Here is a 20315-nt window from a genome sequence, read left to right as displayed (position 1 = left end):
TGGTGCTGCATCTGTAGTGATGCAGGCGTTGTGCCGTTCTGTCGTGGTGAAGAGAGAGCTGAGTCAGAAGGCGAAGCTCTCGATTTACCGGTCGATCTACGTTCCTACCCTCACCTATGGTCATGAGCTTTGGGTAGTGACCGAAAGAACGATATCGTGGATACAAGCAGCCGAAATGAGTTTTCTCCGAAGAGTGGCTGGGCTCTCCCTTAGGTTGAGAAGCTCGGTCATTCGGGAGGGGCTCGGAGTAGACCCGCTGCTCCTCCACATTGAGAGAAGCCAGTTGAGGTGGCTCGAGCATCTGGTCAGGATGCCTCCTGGACGCCTCCCTGTTGAGGTTTTCTGGGCATGTCCAACCGGGAGGAGACCTAAAGGTAGACCCAGGACACGGTGGAGGGACTATGTCTCTCACCTGGCCAGGGAACGCCTTGGAATTCCCCTGGAGGAACTGGCTCAAGTGGCTGGGGAGAGGGAAGTCTGGGCCTCTCGCCTTAGGCTACTGCCCCCGCGACCCGACTCCGGGTAAGCGGATGGATGGATGGTGATTGTTTTTTTTTTTGACAAAATTGTTTGAGATAATTCTGTTTTATGCACAATGAGCCAGAATCTGTTTGGTCTAAATGTTAACTATATTGTTGATAACTGATATTTTTTCTTGACTGTCAGTACCAACACATGAAGTAAACTCATTACTATTTGTTGAACAGTCTGATGAAGTTCCAACAGAATTTATGAAGGAAAAACACAGTGAAAGTGTAAAATTTGATAAGAGATTTGTGAAATTTATGTAAAAAATTTAAGATATGAATTAGAAATCATCAAACTCATTTTTAAAGAAATGTGTAGTGTTTCTCGTGATTTTTCTATTCTCTTCATTTCTTTCTTTCTTGCATATATATATATATATATATATATATATATATATATATATATATATATATATTGTCATGTTAATGACAGTTTTTGTTTCATGCTGATTTAATTTTTTTGGGGGGGCGGTGCTGATCTCTGAAGGTGCTGTGTAGAAAATAAAAATATGGGCAAAAACACACTAATGAGGCATTTCTTTAGCAAACAAATTAATATGTGATGGACATATACCAATGTCCCATCACGTTCCAAAACATGCCCAGGATTTTTATTTGATTAATGTTTAAAGAGCCAATAAGAAACATTGATCTTCTCTGGTCTGATCCACTCTTTCATCTCCAGTCTTTGTGTTACTGCAACTTAACAGCCTTTGCATTGTATTTTCAAGCTTCTCAGAAGGTAGAGTGGGTTGTCCAGTAATCAGAAGGTTGCAGGTTCAATCCCAGCTCCGACCAAAGAATGCTGCTGTTGTGTCCTTGTGCAAGTCACTCAACCCACCGTACCTGCTGGTGGTGGTTGGAGGGACCAGTGGCGCCAGTGTTATTCAATATATTTTTCTCCATTGACTAAGAGTCTGTTAAAAATGTCATGTTGACACCTTCGCCCATCTTTTTGTGTAGGGAATGTGAAGCTATTTTCAATTTGAAATGGACCTCTGTGAACCAACTCTGTGCGTACCTTTATCTGTTAGAGGAGATGGCCAGTCAGCAGGGTCTATTGGAGAAGCAGAAGATGTGCTTGATGTTGCTGCATCACTGCTAAGGTGTGCTGCTGAGGTGGAGCCAACAGGAGGAGTGCATGATGCTGCAGCTACATCACTGCTTAATTGTTCGGCTGAGGTAGAGGCGATAGGAGGATTTGCAGGGGTGGGACATAGAAACTTCAGCAGTGCATCTGAAGACAGAAGAGGAGTATATGACACCAAGCTAAATATCAATACATGATTTCAAGAATAAAATTAATTTCTGGAAAAAATAATAATACAGAAATGTATGCGCAATGCAGTGTTCATGAAAACATTTGAGCTAAACTGGCAGCATACATATATGAGTCTCATGCAAAACATTTTTGAACCACGTAGGACAATGTTCTCACGTGCTGCTGATCTGTATCTGTTTAACTGTGGGTTTTCGATTGAACTCGGACATTGACATACTATAACTTTTTTGCAACAATAATCTTTTGCAGTAATTTAAAGAAGAAAACCATCAATGAGAATTTTTGCATAATACAAATAATTTTCTACTATGAGGTTTAAAAAATCAATCATAAAAAATATAAAACAGACAGAATTGTGAAGAAACTATCAGACAGTTACCAAGGACCATCATATAACATTTAGGCGTTATTATGAAACACTGAATTCTCAGAACACGAAACATCAGAAAATATTCCAAAGCACTAAAATAATCCTAGGTTGCTGTAATGTGTTGCTGCTGCTCTGTTATCGACACGTTGCTTGTTTGACTGAATGTTTACAGTCTGGGAGCCAGATATGCAGCTTATACCAGCTGTTTAACAACTTTAATAAACCATTGTTAAGAGCTAATATATTTGTGTCTCATGCTTTAGTGCTGCACAAACGTTACAATATTAAGAAAATAGCTTTGTTTGTCCTAAAGCATCCCCAGAGTGCTAACTAATAACGTCATGAAATCATCATTTACTTTCAATATTTTACACCTTACCTCTGTCTTTGTCGCGTTTTTCCTCCTCTTCTTTTCTTTTTTTCCTCCCCTGGGCTCCAGATAATTTAGGCCGTTTAGACATGATGAACTAGCTGACTCATCAAACAACCGTTCTCGTAGCAGGTAAAGACGAGGAGGTGGGCGAAGTGGGCGCGACGCGCGGCAACACAGTGACGTATCATTAATCATATTTAAATGCACACTGTGCTACTTAATAAACTTTGCTAAGAAGGTATTATGTTGTGGGCTTGATATTTTAATATTAAGACACATTAATATCAACTTGCTTTACAAACGTTACGTAACCTTATTCATTTATTTATTTATTTTGTGGCGCCAGGGCGCCCCCTGGCTGGCTGGCGCTCCTAGCACTTGCCTATAATGCCTATAGGACGGGCCGGCCCTGTCTAGTAACACCTGGGCTCCCAAGGCCTGTTCTGACAGGATGGACGTTACGGGACCCTTAAGGATTCCAGCTGGATGATTGGAGGATTATTTAGGAGGATTGGAATAAACAAACTGATTTCAGTGGTGAAGGGTTAAATGAGTGAGTGAACCCACTACCAAGGATGAACTCTGCTAACTTTAAAAGTCAGAGAGGAGCTCTAGGATGGACACGAATAAAGGAACTGTAATGCAGAAGTAAAGCAGGGCAGGGCCAACGTTAGCAGCTGTCATACGGTCCATTTGAAATGTTTGTATTTCATTCAGCTCGTTATGTGACAGGTTAGAGCACAGTCTCATGTTAGAGTTTTGATGATCGATCGATCGATCGATCGATCGATAGATAGATAGATAGATAGATAGATAGATAGATAGATAGATAGATAGATAGATAGATAGATAGATAGATAGATAGATAGATAGATAGATAGATAGATAGATAGATAGATAGATAGATAGATAGATAGATAGATAGATAGATAGATAGATAGATAGATAGATAGATAGATAGATAGGTGGGTGGGTGGGTAGGTAGGTAGGTAGGTAGGTAGGTAGGTAGGGAAGTTCTGTAGTGCACAACATAGAAGAGCCACCTCCACAGGACAGGACTCAGCAGTTCATTTGCATCTAAAGGACAAAGGTCACTCTTTCGAGGATGCCAATGTTCACATTTTGGACAGAGAGGACAGATGGTTTGAAAGAGGAGTAAAGGAAGCCATTTACGTCCACTGTGAGTAACCATCTTTGAACAGAGGCGGTGGTTTACGACACCAACTGTCTGCCATCTATAATCCAGTTTTGAGATCCCTTCCCAGATGCCTCAACGCCCATGCATATCCTGGGCCATCTGACTTTAGGAATTCACATGATAGGGTGGGGCCAGGCTTCACAATGAGCTCACCCGAAACTCTGGCTGAATAGGACCCACACCCACCCTCACATCTGTCTGCCATCTATAATCCAGTTTTGAGATCCCTTCCCAGATGCCTCAATGCCCATGCATATCCTGGGCCATCTGACTTTAGGAATTCACATGATAGGGTGGGGCCAGGCTTCACAATGAGCTCACCCGAAACTCTGGCTGAATAGGACCCACACCCACCCTCACATCTTGGCTCATGTGTTTATGTAGAAGATCATCAGGGGGTCTTTTGTTCTCTCTTCGGGGGGAAACTCCCACTGGGTTTGAATCTGGGACTCTCCACCATTTGACCTTAGAACTGAAGAAGCCTCTCGGATGAGAGGTGAAACGTCTTCAAGCAACTCAATGAAGTCCAGACGCTTTTCTTTCAAAGCTCCTAAAGCTTGTTTTATGCTTGACGCATTTACTTTCCGCTTGGTGATGCGGCTCGCAGATGGAACGCGCTTCACAACTCGCAGCGTTTATGGTTTGTGCGGCTTGTCTCTGCGGTGAGTAAATATTCTCCCAAACTGAATGGGGCAGCATGGAGCTCTACGGCATGCACCCAACACTACACCATAGTAGAAGTAGAAATTACTGTTTACAACATGGCATTTCAGCATTTTTAAGCGTCCTCATCTTTTCCGACAGTGCGAGCTATTTCTCTCCAAGAATTATTAACAACATGTTGATCCCGGTGATCTCTGAGAGCTGAATCATACATATGTCTGTATTTACGAACCTCTGCCATACTAGTTCTTGCCGGTCCGCCATGTTTTTCCGCGTCCGTCCGCGTGGTTAGAAATTTTCCGAGGTGCGCGTTGCGGAAATCTCGGGCCTTGCGGAGACGTGGTGGAGGGGCGTGGTTGTTAAAATGACACAAAATGACGCAACTTTTCTGCGTGGAGCCGTGCGGACCTCGCGGACGCGTCAAGCATAAACCAACCTTTAGACTACAATGACCTGGATGACTGAGAACCTTCACAGACGTACACTAATGTATTGTCTCAGGACCTACAAAAAAGTCTTTTGGAGCCAAGCACAATGTCGCATAGGAGGTCGGCCATTTTGGTCCAAGTACTCGATTTAGTGGTTTTCGCACACTTTGTTTGGAGAGTGATGCCCCGTCACCCTTTTCACCAATCGCCTTCAAACTTCTGCTATATACTCTTAAGTCATAGGGGGAAAAATTCAACCGTCAGATTTTTCAAAAGTTGAAAGGTGTGGTCATGGCTAAGCTTCATACTTTGACCTTTCGCCATTACATTACTTGACGTAATAACTCCCATGTGCATGATCACATCTATGTCAACCATTGTCTGTGTGATTACTGACCACATCTCAAGACAATGACAATGTGGACAGCTAACATCACCTAAGCCCTGCCCCCTGACAACAGGAAGTCTATTGTTTTATGGTGAAACGCCCATAGTTGTCCCCTCTAATTTAGTCAACATGACACTAAGGCTGTCTTCATGATGCTGTAATGACCATTCAGTTCTTATAGCTTTCCGGAAAGGGAGGGGCTTTTATGCCATGGCAAATTCTGGAGTGATGCCGTGACCTTACATTTGACTGTAACTTCCACAAACAGCCTCCGATCTGCACGAGACTGAACATGGCAATCAACAATCCTGCCCTTCAACCAATGAGGCACAAACGGTTTGTGAACGTTGTATAATATCACCACAGTGCCCCTACATACCTTTAAAACTGTAATAACTCATACAGACGAGGTCACAACTGCACCAAACTTGCTATACGTCATCACACAAAGGCACCCAACACAATCCTGTGGTCATTGGTTGATATCACTTTAGCTCCGCCCCCTGACAGACATTAGGTCCTGAATAACACATGCATAATGCTATTCACACCAAACTACTCGCAAATGATTGTTGTGAACTTACAAACTGCTCCATGGGAAATTTTCCTACATTTGGGACAGCGCCCCCTAGATACAATAAATCCTTTGTAACTTTTACATGACAGCTCCAAACTATATCAAACATGGTGGGAGTCATCACACAACTGCAATCAACACATGTATGTGCTCACTCGTTCAAATCACTTTAACTCTGCCCACTTACAGCTTTTTGCTTCTAGGTGACCCATGCAACCTTTGATTGATGCCAAATGAATAGAAAACCATCTTTGATCACAAAAGATGACCTCTACGGGATTTGGTTGTAAATGGTCACAGCGCTCCCAAGATAGGTTAAAACTTTATTAACTTCTAAAGACAAGGTCAGAATGGCATTATACTTGGCTTGTGTCATCACATGACTGCACCAAACACATTGATGTGGTTGTTGGTTCAAACCCCTTTAGCTCCACCCCCTTTCGGCTCTCTGGCTCTAGTTAACACACGCAACGTCTGATTTATGCCAAAATAACAGAAAACCACCTTTGTCAACCAAAGCTTACCTCAATGGGATTTTTTTGTAATTGGTCACGGCGCCCCCTAGATAACGTTAACCTTCAATAAGTTCAAAAAACGTGGCCAGAATAGACTTAAACTTGGTCTGTGTCATCACACCACCAGTTTGGTAAAGATAGAGTATGCCCTAGTGGTGAGATGTGTAATTTATTGGTGGGCTCAGAGGAGATGCTGAGTCAGGGTGAGGTGCAGATGAGGAGACCGTTTGCGGTTTCTGGTGTTGGGGTGGTTGACGTTTATGTTCCGCGGACGTGACCGGGTGCACCGGGCTGTCCGCCCGGCCGGAGCGGCGCAGAGCAGCGAGGGCTGAATGACGCTGCTTGCAGCTTTAATTATTATTATTATTATTATTATTATTATTATTATTGTTATTATTATTATTATTATTATTATTGTTGTATTGCTGTTGTAATTTTGTTTTCTTTGTTTCTTTGGGAACATCAGCTGAGTGAATGCAAAAATATCCAAACTAGGGATACACTGATGCAGCATTTTCTTGTACTCTATTACAAGATCAGGACATGCATCTCCACCTTCTCACAGCACAAAGGTTCAGAAGGGCCTGAACCTTTGTGCGAGGATATTCAGTATACATGTACACATGCAGGTTTCCTCAAATAGTTTAAAACACCCACATGGTAAGTGGCAATTGTAAAAGAAAAGCCTCATGTGTGAGAGCAAGCATACGGAAGAGGATTAGGGCCACTGAAAAAAGAAAAAAATACATTTCTTAATTCTGACATTTTTTTCAGAATTCTGACTTTTTTTTCCTCTCAGGATTATTAAAGTTAGAAATCTGCGATGAAAGTTAGAATTCTTTTTTTTCCTTTTCGGTGACCCTAATCCTTTTCCGTATTACGATGCTTGGTTGTTCAAGTAATTTGGATGACCTGTTCAAGGTGTATCCTGCCACTCAGGAACTAGTCACAAACTACCTTAACAGGATCAAATGGGCACAGTATAAGGGATAGTTGAAACAAATGATGCCAGTGAGAGTCAATTATATTTGTAATGTTCTGCCGTAAACAGCTGCAGTACACAGAGAGTGATTTATCGCTGTCCCGTAGCTGCTCTACTTGAAAATTAACGTTTTCTAGCTTTCTATTATTTTAATCTATTTAAGTCAATAAAAGATTGAATGAAACCCATTGAGCCAACAATTTTAACAACTATTTTCTTTAAATATCAATTAGTAAAACTTTTTTAGTGCTCAGATTTCTCTCTAGGACAATAAACAAAAAAATAAGCAGCATGTTCATAAAGAATATAAAAGATACAATCAACATTTCTTGGGAGAGTGCATGCATTCAGGGACTGCATGTTCTCATCTTGTTCTCCCAGACTGCACAATAAACCCACTGGGGGGCAACTCTCCCCTTCCAGCAAGATGCTCACACTAGAATGAACAGGATGAGCTTGGGTTGGGGGATCTTTGAATGCAGTCGTCATGTTTATAATGAGATCAAATATATTATTTTTATCTGGCTTTTATAATATAAGTGACACTGTTGTATTATGGTGACTTGTTGTCTGGTTAGAAGACTTAGCATCTACTAAATACTGTAAAGTTTTTAATTATTACTTTGAAATTTAGCACAAGCTTGCTGGTATTTGTTGTTATGAATAAAGTGTTTTGGGTTCAGTTTTATTATCATTTCTTCTTTTGATGGATAAAGATGAGGTTCACTTACAAACATATAATACTTGTTATTTTTTAAATACGATCAATCCCACAGACTTTCACGTGCATGCATAGCGTGGAAATACTCTTCTACCCCTACTTCCTGCATTAGTTGCTAATGGAAAATAGACGGAGAAATGCTCAGGTCAGAATAAGCCTCTCAGGTTTAAGTCACACTGAAAATGAGCATGCATGGACTCGCCCATTTTGGCTTGCAAAGGGGAAGGCTGTTGTTGATTTCTGCAACCAGGAGAGAGCAGAGTGCCTATCAGCGAATAGAGGCTAACTATTAGCATTAGCAGCTACACAACATAGAAGAAATCCTTCAAGTTTGTGCTGTTTGTGGAGATAAAACATAAACGTTGCAGAGCAGCAGTGGAAGAGTGATGCTGTTAGTCAGTCAGAGACAAGATGCTGTTGTCTGCCCTCCACTCCTCTGACGACCTCCTACTTCCTGAAACCAGAGCGCCAGAGCTTTTTTTCCCACAAAAAATGACTCACAGGGCTTTCATCCAAACTAGAGACCACAGCAGATTTACCAAAATAATGAATGATATAGGAATTGCCTTTCTTTCCTTCAACTCTAGTTTGATTGTTGGTTCTTTTGAGTGTGTATGGTTGTGTGTGTTTTGTGTGTCTCTAAATTGTCCCTGTGGTGACCTGACCACAGAATACCCACCCCACCCCACTCCCTCACTCACACACACACACACACACACACACACACACACACACACACACACACACACACACACACACACACACACACACACACACACACACACACACACACGTCTTCTGATGACAGCTGGGTTAGTTGGTAGCACCCAGTGACCCTGGACAAGATAACGAGCTCTGCTGAAAAAAGAACGGATGCTGCATTTATGTTGTAAGCTCAGTTGTTGCTAGGTTACCAACACAACACCTAAAGCTTAAAGGGGCATTATGGAAGTTTGACAGCCAAAACGTGTGTAGAAATAATAAATTTCTTCTTCATACATTCTCCTGCAATGCCCTGGTCCTGTAGAATGAGCCCTGGCATTTTTACTGTGATTGCCTGTTTTCTGTAAAATCACAGAAAAAGGGAGCTGCTCGGTTCGAGCAGGCTGCTTCATGCGCGTTCACGCTCAGGCATAGCCCTCCAAACCGTTCTTTGAACGTTGTTTCAGCTATCATAAAGGATATAAATGTTACAGATACAAAGGACATTACTGGCGCTTTAGATCGCCTAGTAAGACGTCAGGCTTTCGTGCAGAGGATCTGGGATCGTTTCTGGATGCAAACATAGTTTATTTAGAGTTTCTTTTTTACATTAATTGAATTCACAGATAAAAAAAGATGTGAGTTCAACTTTCATTTTGGAACAATTTTTCAAGCAAGGGAATGGAATGATCTGAGCATGCAGGAGGGAGGACTGACCCATCTTAAACCTTTGTCGGCTGTGCTGAAGAGAAAGGTACAGAACCAAATTATTTAATTAATTAGCTGCACGTTCTCCTGTCCTCTGTCCTCCGGGCCGCACACACACACACACACGCACACACACGCACACACACACACACACACACACACACACACACACACACACACACACACACACACACACACACACACACACACACACACTCACACACACACACACACACACACACACACACACACACAGGACTGTCTCAGCTGTTATTTTCGTTAAGGAGTGTGCACATACAGCATGTGCGCCTCGTGCACGAGCCTACTATTGAAGCTGCCGTTACACTTTTGGCCTGAGGGGGCAATCGCGAGCATAAAAATTCAAAACTCCATAAAGTCCCTTTAATACCTGGAGATGTCACTCTTTCATAATTTCTCTACAAACTTTCCTACAGGATGTCACTTGCTGTTAAATGCTATAAAAGTGTAGCCTCCAGAAATGGTCCTTTTTTCCATCTACAGGTTGACCTCTTCAGTATCGGGTCACAGGTAGACATAAGTCTTAATTGGGGCTTTAATCTGCAAGAAAGATACTGTGCTTGCCCAAGGTCCCTCTTATCTAAGACTGCTTCACATCACAGCACAAGACTGATGAACTTTCATAATTAAATCATATAATGAACAAAATGAGTAAATAATCATATGGTTGAATGGACAATAATGGTTGAAGAATAATAACAATGTTTTGATTAATCTGTGTTTAAATTACTGAAGTTGAAATGAATATTATTATGTTATGATCAGTAAAGTTAGATTTAACAAGTGAATCACTATCTACTGACAGCTCACACACACTCAGACACGTGACGATGACAAGGTTAAACTAATGTCATGACAGATTGCTTTCGGTTCCACCAATCAGAACTCCTGTATATGACGGGAGGTGTGTTTTCTGAGGTTTGTTGGTAAAACCCTTTTTACTTGTCAAATTCTGATTTGTCCATAAATCAAAATATGGCAGTTATTAAAACAGAGCTCGCTTCACAGTGAGTTAGTTCTTGAGAAAGCTTTAGACCGGCCATCTGGAGCAAACCCTCTTTAACCCAGAGAATCTTTTGACAAGCTGTCAAAAACCTGTTGCACGGTACTGCTGACCTCAAACGGTTCCTTCAGAGTAAAGCTGAACCAATTTCAACTCCTTAAGAGTTATTTTTAAGACGCAAATAACAACTGTCGGGACCTGGAGACATCTCAAAACTGGTCTAGTCGGCACTGCGGTTTCTTCTACGGATTTCGGTACCTCTGGGGTCCCCAGACCTCAAAACATTCCGGATCTACCACGGGGGTCTTCGAGCTGGTACGTAGACTCAACAGATCGCGTCTGATGTGGTTTTATAAACCATCACTATAGCTATAGCAGACCAAATTCACTCCCACTCAGAAATCTCTAGATATGAAGGTTTTGATAACATCACATTCACCCATCGTCACACCTCACATTCCATCCACTTAGATTCATTCATCACATAAGGTGTCCTAGTTGTCATGTTTTAATTGTTTAGAAAATAAATGTCTTACTTTTTATAAACTTGACTGTCTTCTTGAATTAATACGAAGTGTCTGACAATCCCTGAATAAACTAAGAATTTTAAATCTTCTGGTTAACCATTCAAAGACCAATTAGACTGGATTTCCATATTTATATGGAAATTCACATCATATTGGTCAAAGTGTAGGGTAGTATTTCGAGCTTCAAAAGCACCCAAATAAATATGTATGCCACTCCTACAAAGGTTTCTTTGATATGCTGTATATGCACAGCTACTATTATAAGACACTCTGTGCTAATACTGGGTTGGAGCTTCTTTTGCCTCTGGAGCACGTTGGAGTCTAACTAATATGAAAATTTGAGTTTTGTGACATTTAGTATCATCCTGTCATCAGAAGATAGGTCCTATAGGCAGATTGTCTTCACCACACCTATAGGTGCCAAAATGCATGGAGGTGCTTCCACGTCATTCACTACTTGTGTTAATATTCAAGTGAATAGCTGACAGAGAATACTACATGTATGAAATGTTGACTTGGTGACCATCTTTGACAGTTTTTTTTTCCTGAAGAAGCAAGTTTATCTTTTAAAAGCACTTTTCAAGATTAAAGTATTAAGCAAAATAAAAATGCACTGCTGTTTAACAGTAGAGATGAAACACCAGTCTCCTTCTCATTCCCTGGAAAAGCACAGCTGAGGTTGGTGAGAACTAGCTGGAAAGCGGTTGACAGGAGAGGTAAAACCCGAACACTCACAAGGCCTCCCAGAAGGGGTTTAAAGTTTTACAAGACTGCAGAGTGATACGATTGTATGTCCTTGCCTCCTGCAGCCCCCTGTGTGACTATCCTGTTCAGTTGAAAACACTGTGTTGAAAGCAAGCTCTCCATGTCGCTGAAGAGTGCAGGGGACCGCAAAAGGACAGGTTTGTATGAGTCCCCTTATTAACAACTAGAACTGCCCCTCAATCCGACCTAATGGATCCCACTTATGCTGTCATCGCTATGCCAAACAGCGGTCAGCTTTGCTGCGGCAGAGCTTTTGCACCTCAAAAAGGAGGCATCTGTGTCGTGCTGATCCGTCTCGGCCCCCATCGAGTCACCGTCACAAAGAAACCTCCAATTTTATGAGATTGTCTGATTTTTTTTTTTGTTTATTTTTTGGTTCGGGGAAGAACAGAACTTTGACTTGCACCTTATTGTAAAATCTGAATAAATTACAAAGAGGACACCTGAGTCCAGGTCAAATAAAGGTCTGTTTAATGAGTCATGACAGGCCGCACACAGACTCTGTTGGCACATGACTTCAGAGGATTAAACGGACAAAAAGGAACGTGCAACATCAGCAACCTTCATGCTCAACAGAGCGGGCACTGCTGATAATCCAGAGACAAAAAACTGTCAATCAAATGTAGAACATAGCTCCTAAGTAACTTCCCGAACCAGACATGGATTATGTGTTAAACTCAGTATATTGTGATAATCTGCTTCTGTTGACATCTGATTTGACATGCAAGTCCAAGCGATGCATGAAGAATATAGGTCACCTCCTCACTGCCTGGACGTCACGTGATGGCGGACGTGTTGCGATTCAGCAAAGATTAAAAAACACAATGTCTACAGTTATCATCTGGTCAGATTGGGGATTGTTTAATGTTTGCACAGCTTTGTGATTATCAGTCACTCATCTGAACACCAGGAAGAAGAAAAGGGCTCGGCGGTAATTTAATCCAGAGCAGCATGTGCAATCGGGCAGATCTACTTAGAAATAAGGAGAAACCTCAAGGAATTACTTTATTGGGGTGAATATGTGGGCCAAAAATAACCTATAGTCCCTCGGAGGTTTGTCAAAACCTCCCAGATATACAACATCATTAGCTGGTCCAAAAAGAGATTGGCGTCCTTATAAGGCTGCAGATTCGATGCATTTCTTTACAAGGAGTGGCTCTGTAGTAAATGTCAGGAGAAGACGGAAGGGAGCAAGTTCACCTCCTTACAGTTGCATTCCTCTCAGCCTCATCACTCCGTTTGACCTTCCTGATTGTGTGTTTGAGGGATCAGGATGCTGATGGTCCTTTCAGGCTATTTTTATGAAGATGTCCGCCCTAACTCCCCCTCCTCATTTTGTTGGAAATCTGATACAGATACAAATAGTGAGATTCAAATGTAATTCGTCGCCTGTTAGTCAAAGATGCCAGTTGTTTTGAGACTTTAAATAAAGTGGTTTTAGGTTTCAGACAAGCATTTTAATCCGGGTGTTCTTGGATCACTCAAAGAAACCAAACAGCCCACACTAGCAACATTTGCTGCATTTTGAGCGATTGGGAAACTATGTTTTCCACTCTTATATTTGCTGTGAATGGATTAGACATACAATCAGCTTCCACTTTCTGAAGTGCTGCCAAGGCACTCGCTCTCAGTAACCAATGAGCTCCTGACCTGGCAACCGGAACGCTGCTGGCACATACCTCTTGTAAGCCATCTGCGATAGCTTGTGTGTTGCAGGCACTGACAAAGGCCACGAGTGTGTCCACACAAGTCACGGCATCCAAATGACCAGCTGTCTCTGCTGTGGCACCAAAATCCACACTGTTGGGTTTATGAGGCAATAATGAAACATTTGATTGCTGGATTTTTTATATATATTTTTTAGACAGCTGGCTGCCCTTTTCCAAACATTACTGCTGCCTCCCAAAAGTTCATTTACTTTTTTTTCTTGTGATAAAGCAGCACTGATTATATCTGGCCTGAGGCTTACTGGTGTCTGCTCCACAAGCTCCCTTAAAAGGTGACAAATGATGCAAGGGAGTGTGTGCTTTCTCTCCAGAGAGTACCACTAATAAGAGGGCCTGTATTTATAGAAGAGTCCCTCAGTAGAAACCCCATAATCCTCTCTGGCCCCTTTTCATCCCAGCTTCACCCCAGTGTCCGGACCAATCTGCAGTCCCTGAATTTAGCCTCATTCTTGCTCCACATCAGCTGAAGGAGTGGCTTCTGGAAAACGGTGCTGCCTTTTAGGAAGAAGGTGAAAATTTTTCTTGGCCTCTTTCCTTACTTGATGAAAGGGAGAAGAAATTGCTTGGGCTGTTAAAAAAATGTTTCTGTCTCTTCTATTCTTCTACATGATTGTCCCATTTTTGTCCTGCTATTCTGTCTGGCCAACAAACAAGAAAGAATGTCCACCAGTGAGCGTTTTGACTGCCATTACTGCAAAGAGTCTCTGCTGGGGAAGAAGTGCATCATGAAAGAAGACACACAGTACTGCACAAAGTGTTATGAAAACCTGTTTGCCAACTGTTGTGAGAGCTGCTCTTCACCAATTGGCTCCAATTGCAAGGTATGGAAGCCTGATTACTTTAGGATGTAATGCATGATGTAATATTTATACTAATATGCATTATTCAAATGATGTCATAAACGTTCACAGGACCTGTCCTATAAAGATCGCCACTGGCATGAGCAGTGCTTTAAGTGTGCAGAGTGCAGTCGTTCGCTGGCTGAAAAGGCCCTTGCAGCCAAAGACAACTTAATGCTCTGCACTGAATGCTATGCGCACGATTACTCCTCCAAGTGCAACACCTGCAAGAAAACCATCATGCCAGGTACTTGCAGCAATTTACAGGATCTCTGCAAACTAAAATTCTATAAAGTGCGCAGTCTGATTGACTTTGATGATATTGCATATGATGAGAAATGGTGAAAAGTTAAGTCTTGACCATAGCAACAGGCAACAGTATGACAAAACTGTCCCAAAATAATTTCTATTAATAGCTGCTGCAGTTGTTCTCTCAATGACTGTTTCCAAGGTGCTGAATGAACTCCCAGGCTCTGCTTTTAATAAACTCATAATCACAGATCGTATTGTCTTTCACACAGTGCATTGCAGATATTTCTAAATGTGGTCATTTTTGGCTCAAACGTTTTTTATATTCAGAAAAAAATATGTATATATATATATATATTTATTATTTGCAGCAGCATCTCCTCACAAAATAATTGGTCTTTAAGGTCCTCTCTCTTTAAGAGTCTACTTAGTTCTGTCTCCACTGGTGATCAATTCATTATTTAGATAAATAAACTCATAAGACAAAATCCCAAAAACACTTCCACACCGCATTAACAAACCTTTACCAATGAAACTGATTTCTGAATTTAAACCTGCTGTTACCACAACTTGAAATAAATGTGGTTTAAAATGATTGTGAATAATAGAAACTGTGTAAACATGTGGGGATGAATCAAAAGACCAGATGCCAACAGGATGTTAAATTGTTTTGCTTCTGCTAACAAAGGAAATATATGTTCTGTAATGTCCACGAATGGTCAGCTTTCACCTACAGATGATCTACAGGTCATCGGTCATCTACAGACCTAATTCAATCCTATGAGGTGGATTTTATTTTCTAGCTGCCAACAAGCCACAAGATCCTGAACTGCTTGTTGACATCCTGGAATCATAACATTGACATCATGTTCTTTCCAAGGTCCCTCACAGAGCACCCTTTTATCTAAACTCCTCACTTCAAAGAAGAAAGAAGATTTTAAAATTAAATATGAACTTCTAAAACTTAAGCCAGATAATCATCTGCAGCAATCAAAGCCGGGCATGAGCCCACGCTCTGCTGCTCTGCAGCAATCAGAGGTCCATTAGCCATAGCCCTAACGTCATATTCAAGCCCATTATGACCAAGTAGCATTATGTTATGCAGAGCGTTTTACTCCATTCAACCAGCAAAATAAAATACAGAAATATCATTTTACTTACCAATAAAAAGAAGCAAAGAGTTCAAATGGTTTGACAGAGCAATCAACACCACCGCTTGCCCTCTTTGTCCAATATTTCCATGATTAACATCCGTACGTGAACACACAGAGGACACAACTAAAGTTCAGAGACTTGAGATGGCCAAAAATCCATTAACCTGAGGCCTTTCCCAGAGCTAGCCACTAGCGCTAGCTTTGACGGTTCATGCTACCTGTCAAACCCCTTGGTTTAGTCACTGTACTTCAGATAAAGGCGGATAATTTAAGTAGAGTAAATGTAGATAATGAATCAAGGTCAGATGGCAGTTGAGTGGAAAAGTCTGAATTTGTTTATAGTGGACAAAACATTTCATATTTTTAGTTATAATATTTGTTTTATTCAATTCTAAAAGAAAAGAGAAGGAAAGGAAAGGACCTGGCATTCATTCTGCAGCCCATACTCTTCTTTAGAATTTTTAAATGTGTTTTTGACAGTCAAATATTTTTTCACATTAATTTTAGTGTTTGTAATGATATCTGAACATGCAGTAAATGATAAACTGGTGCATCTCGGGGACTGGATAAACCCAACGCTACTGACAAACGGTACTATTTTAGGTAAGATGTATTTCTGTCTTTGAGGTGCCATATGGCGGCTTAGCTGCTCTTTCCACATGTGCCAGGTTCCAGAAAAATGGAATACAAGGGGAACAGCTGGCATGAGACCTGCTTCCTGTGCCACCGCTGCCAGCAGCCAATAGGAACCAAGTCCTTCATCCCCAAAGACACCGGCTACTTCTGTGTTCCCTGTTTTGAAAAGCAGTTTGCAAACCAGTGCTGTGCCTGTAAAAAGGTAAGAGGGCGACAAACAGGTTTTTATTCTTTCTGACTTCTGCTCTGTAATGTGACCACATGGAAAAGTTTCCAACTATGACAAGTTTGCCATAGTTTACATCTAAACATGCAAATTTGCCTTCTTGTCTCTAGGCTATCACGACAGGAGGCGTGACCTACCAAGACAAACCTTGGCATCGCGAGTGTTTCCTCTGTATCGGCTGCAGAAAGCAGCTCTCGGGCCAGCGTTTCACCTCCAGGGAAAATTACCCCTATTGTCTCGACTGCTTCAGCAACTTGTTTGCAAAGAAGTGTGTGGGCTGCACCAAACCCATTTCTAGTAAGTCACTCCTCACATCCATCCATTAATTCTGAAACTTTGCTGCTCTCATCTGGTTTCACAAGGAAACTTTTAGTTAATAATGGCAAATTTGGTATTTCAGGCTTGGCAGGTGCAAAATATATTTCCTTTGAGGAGCGCCAGTGGCACAGTGAGTGTTTCACCTGCACGCTGTGCTCCATGTCCCTGGTGGGACGTGGATTCCTCACCCAGCGGGACGACATTCTGTGCACCGACTGCGGGAGAGAAAAGTGATCTTTCTTTTACGAAAGGAAAACAACTTCTTACAAATCACTGCAAAAACTGATATTCTGATGTGGTGGATCTTTTTAGATTTACACTTCCTGATACGCACAATGATCAGTCATAACACCATGACCAGTACCAAGAAAAGTGATTAAAACTTCTCGCCTTGTCGCATTTATCCTATTATGTAAAATAATTGTCTGCTGGAAAAGAGTTGGTTAGGCATTACAACCTACATAAGCATTCCTGCAGATCTATACCCCAACAGATCTAGTTCAGCGGGAAAAGCTTAAAGAAGAGTAAATTAAATAGTTTGAAGTGACAGCTGAGCCTCCAAACTCTCAAGAAGCACTACTGTTAGCATTACTCCTACCAGATGTTCTTTCTTTGTTCTCAACTAATTAGTCAGAGCTAGTTTGAAGGAAAAAGTGTAATAATCAAATTAGTCTTGTGGTCATAATGTTTTGGCTAATTTGTGCACACAGGTTTTAAGCCTTTTTAGTGTTAGTTTCATCACCTCAGCTGTTTATGTCATATTTTAAGTTGCGGTGACTTTCAAGTGTAAAAATCATATTTTCCACACACATTTATTCTCTTTGTCACCAATATCATGTTGCTTTTTAACTAATAGCTCATTTCATTGTTTAAGAAAGTATAAAATCTTCTCGATGTTGAGTGTAATTGTTAGCAACAGCCCTGCATGCATTTTGCACAATATTAGACGTGTTTTCTTTATCACAACTTCTGGTTAAATGTAGCGAGGGGGGAATTGACCGGGAGATCCGAAGGCCCATTCCTCTTAGCTGACATGTCTCCATATACTAATAACCCCTGTAAAGAATTAGCTAAGACGTCAACACGTTGCAACCGCTACATAGCGTGTTGCGTCGTCGTTTGGCGCAAAACGTGCCAAAAGCTGTAAACAAAAGATCGACACCACGGAGACGGCAGCAATAGTAGCCATTTCCTATTTCCTAATGAGCTGACATCATTTCCGACTGAGTTACAACCAATCAGTTCAATTCAGTTCAAAGATACTTTATTAATCCCAGAGGGAAATTAGAAGCGGTCCCACCAACCAACTGCACCGGGCTGTTTACCGGTGTCGGTACAGGATCTGCTCGGGGTCCTTCGACTGCCGATGACGTCACATTACTGCAAATCACACATACGTTTTGGAAAGACATCAGCAGTTTTGTTAATAAATTCTTGTTTGTTAACACCTAAATGTTTTCTTTCTAATTGTAATTTGTTAATAAAACTCCATATTATCTTTATTTGTAAAGAATGTGAAACTGCATAAAACCAACATCGGACTGACAAAAAATAGAACAGTTCTTATATGTGAAGCCACATCTGTTTGTATTAACGTGGAGTTCATCTGTATATTTCCTTAGTTGTTATCTAAATACATTCTTTGACTCAAAATATTGCTTGGTGTCTTTCAATAATCATATATATTTTATTTTGCCCCATTTCATCAACATCAAGAGCTTTTGAGGGTCACCGTTCATCATTTGATTATATTTTACATTTCCTTTAGAAATTCAAACATATTTTCTCCAAAAAGTGTTGATTTTTGGACTACAGGACTACAACCGCTAAGACTACGACCGCAAATTTGTTCTGAGCAATCAAAATCATAACGTGATAACGTAACTTCCGTAAGCTTCATGTTCAGCCAATCAACTACTTAGACGTCATCGGCAGTCGAAGGACCCCAAGCCGATCCTGCACCCGAGCAGATCCTGTACTGACACCGGGCCTCTCCGAGTACCAATCTCTGATCAGGTACTCAGAAGGTTCCTGTAAACAGCTCGGGAAATGGCCGGTCCGGTCAGGTGGAATCACACGCATGTTGAGAGGTTCCTGTATATCTACCCTGAAGTTCTGACAGTGGAAACATGCCTATTGTTGTGTTGTTGTTGTTTTTTTCACTCTGAAAAAAAAATCCATGCATGAATTTTGTTTTATACAAGAATTGTAGCATCAATAAAGTATCTTATAGTCCCGGTTTTGTTCATTTTGTTATTCCTGCAGCTTTGTTTAAAAAAGTCTGGCCTGGTTTGACCTTTCGACGCACAGGAAGTGCTACACGTTGCTCCTGGTGATTTTTATGCTTGTGAAAAAAAAATTCAGTTACAAATACCTAACCATTAGCTCATCATTCCATTGTGTAGATGTTGAAGTTGTCCATCTTCAAACTAGGCTGATAGTTGTGGATTCTTCAGTGGCGTCCCCAAGGGAGTCCAGGGGAAGGTCATCCCTGAAAACTTCCTGGCCACACCACTGCTCCTCCAGGAGAAGATCTCCTTCCTTTCATAAACTTTTGTTCATGTTCACAAAAACAATACATTCACTTTCTTTTTTTTTTTTTAAAAAAAAGACAATAAACCATTTAAAAAGGATGTTTGTTGAGGCGAATTCAACTGTTCCAAAATGATAAAACGATAAATGTTGAGATGATAATTAAATGACGGTGTGTATTTCCCCTGGTGATAGGGGGCAGCACATACCTAAATTATTGCAACAAAGCAGTATGTTGGTGTTCAAGTAAGACCTTACCAACGGATGGTTATAGGGTGACATTTTTTTGAAAGAGTACTTCGTCAGATTGTTCGACCTCCATTAAAACCTCAGATTCCCTTTCATCACTGGAAACGAGTGAAGAGGTAAATGTGTAAAACAACGTTTAGGAATAGCAAAAGTTTTGTAACCGCTCACTGTACGCTGTATGCTGCTCAGTCATCCAGGTCATGGTAATCCAAAGGGGTTTCAATGAAGGCAACTGGACTTCTTTGGTTTCTTGAAGACATTTCGCTTTTCTAATCTGACTGGAATATGGGAGGGTCAAGATTATAACCGTAGCTGTGTGTTGTTGCTTAACTCATTCACTGCCAGCCGTTTCCTGATCAGAAAAGACCTTCGCTGCCAGCATTTTTCAGCGTTTTCAGGTTTTTTTTTTTGAAGAGTCACAGTATGTTGCGCTGTATGATGATTTCAACGCCAAAACTACCAAAACAAAGGGGAGCCTCCCCTCTTACACCAAGAAGAATCTGCATGTTTTGAGTGTTATCTGTGTTTTTATAATCCGTTGTCGAATTGTGATCGGCAGAAGCTTTTCTGGTCCCCGTCTCACTTTTTTTTTTACAGCAGAGGCCCAAAGCGATCTC

General features: G+C 41.2%; 1 protein-coding gene across 4 annotated transcripts in view; it reads left to right on the top strand.

The window, feature by feature from the left end:
* fhl5 (four and a half LIM domains 5) overlaps nt 1-19156 on the top strand; it is a 30683-nt gene extending 11527 nt beyond the window's left edge. Inside the window, exons 2-8 of one of the 4 annotated variants that reach the window (XM_070546857.1) lie at nt 11813-11905; nt 13894-14004; nt 14154-14316; nt 14407-14581; nt 16406-16575; nt 16710-16896; nt 17000-19156. In XM_070546857.1, the coding sequence (XP_070402958.1) occupies nt 14155-14316; nt 14407-14581; nt 16406-16575; nt 16710-16896; nt 17000-17151 (846 nt within the window). In that variant the 5' untranslated portion in view covers nt 11813-11905; nt 13894-14004; nt 14154 and the 3' untranslated portion in view covers nt 17152-19156. The other 3 variants (XM_070546855.1, XM_070546856.1, XM_070546858.1) reach the window with 3 other exon arrangements.
* Nucleotides 19157-20315: the final 1159 nt, after the last annotated feature.

The sequence above is a fragment of the Nothobranchius furzeri genome, chromosome 18, assembly GCF_043380555.1.
Source record: "Nothobranchius furzeri strain GRZ-AD chromosome 18, NfurGRZ-RIMD1, whole genome shotgun sequence".
NCBI classification, from domain to species: Eukaryota; Metazoa; Chordata; class Actinopteri; order Cyprinodontiformes; family Nothobranchiidae; genus Nothobranchius; species Nothobranchius furzeri.
Note: the sequence above shows the minus strand (reverse complement) of the source record. Positions and strands in the feature narration are given on the sequence as shown.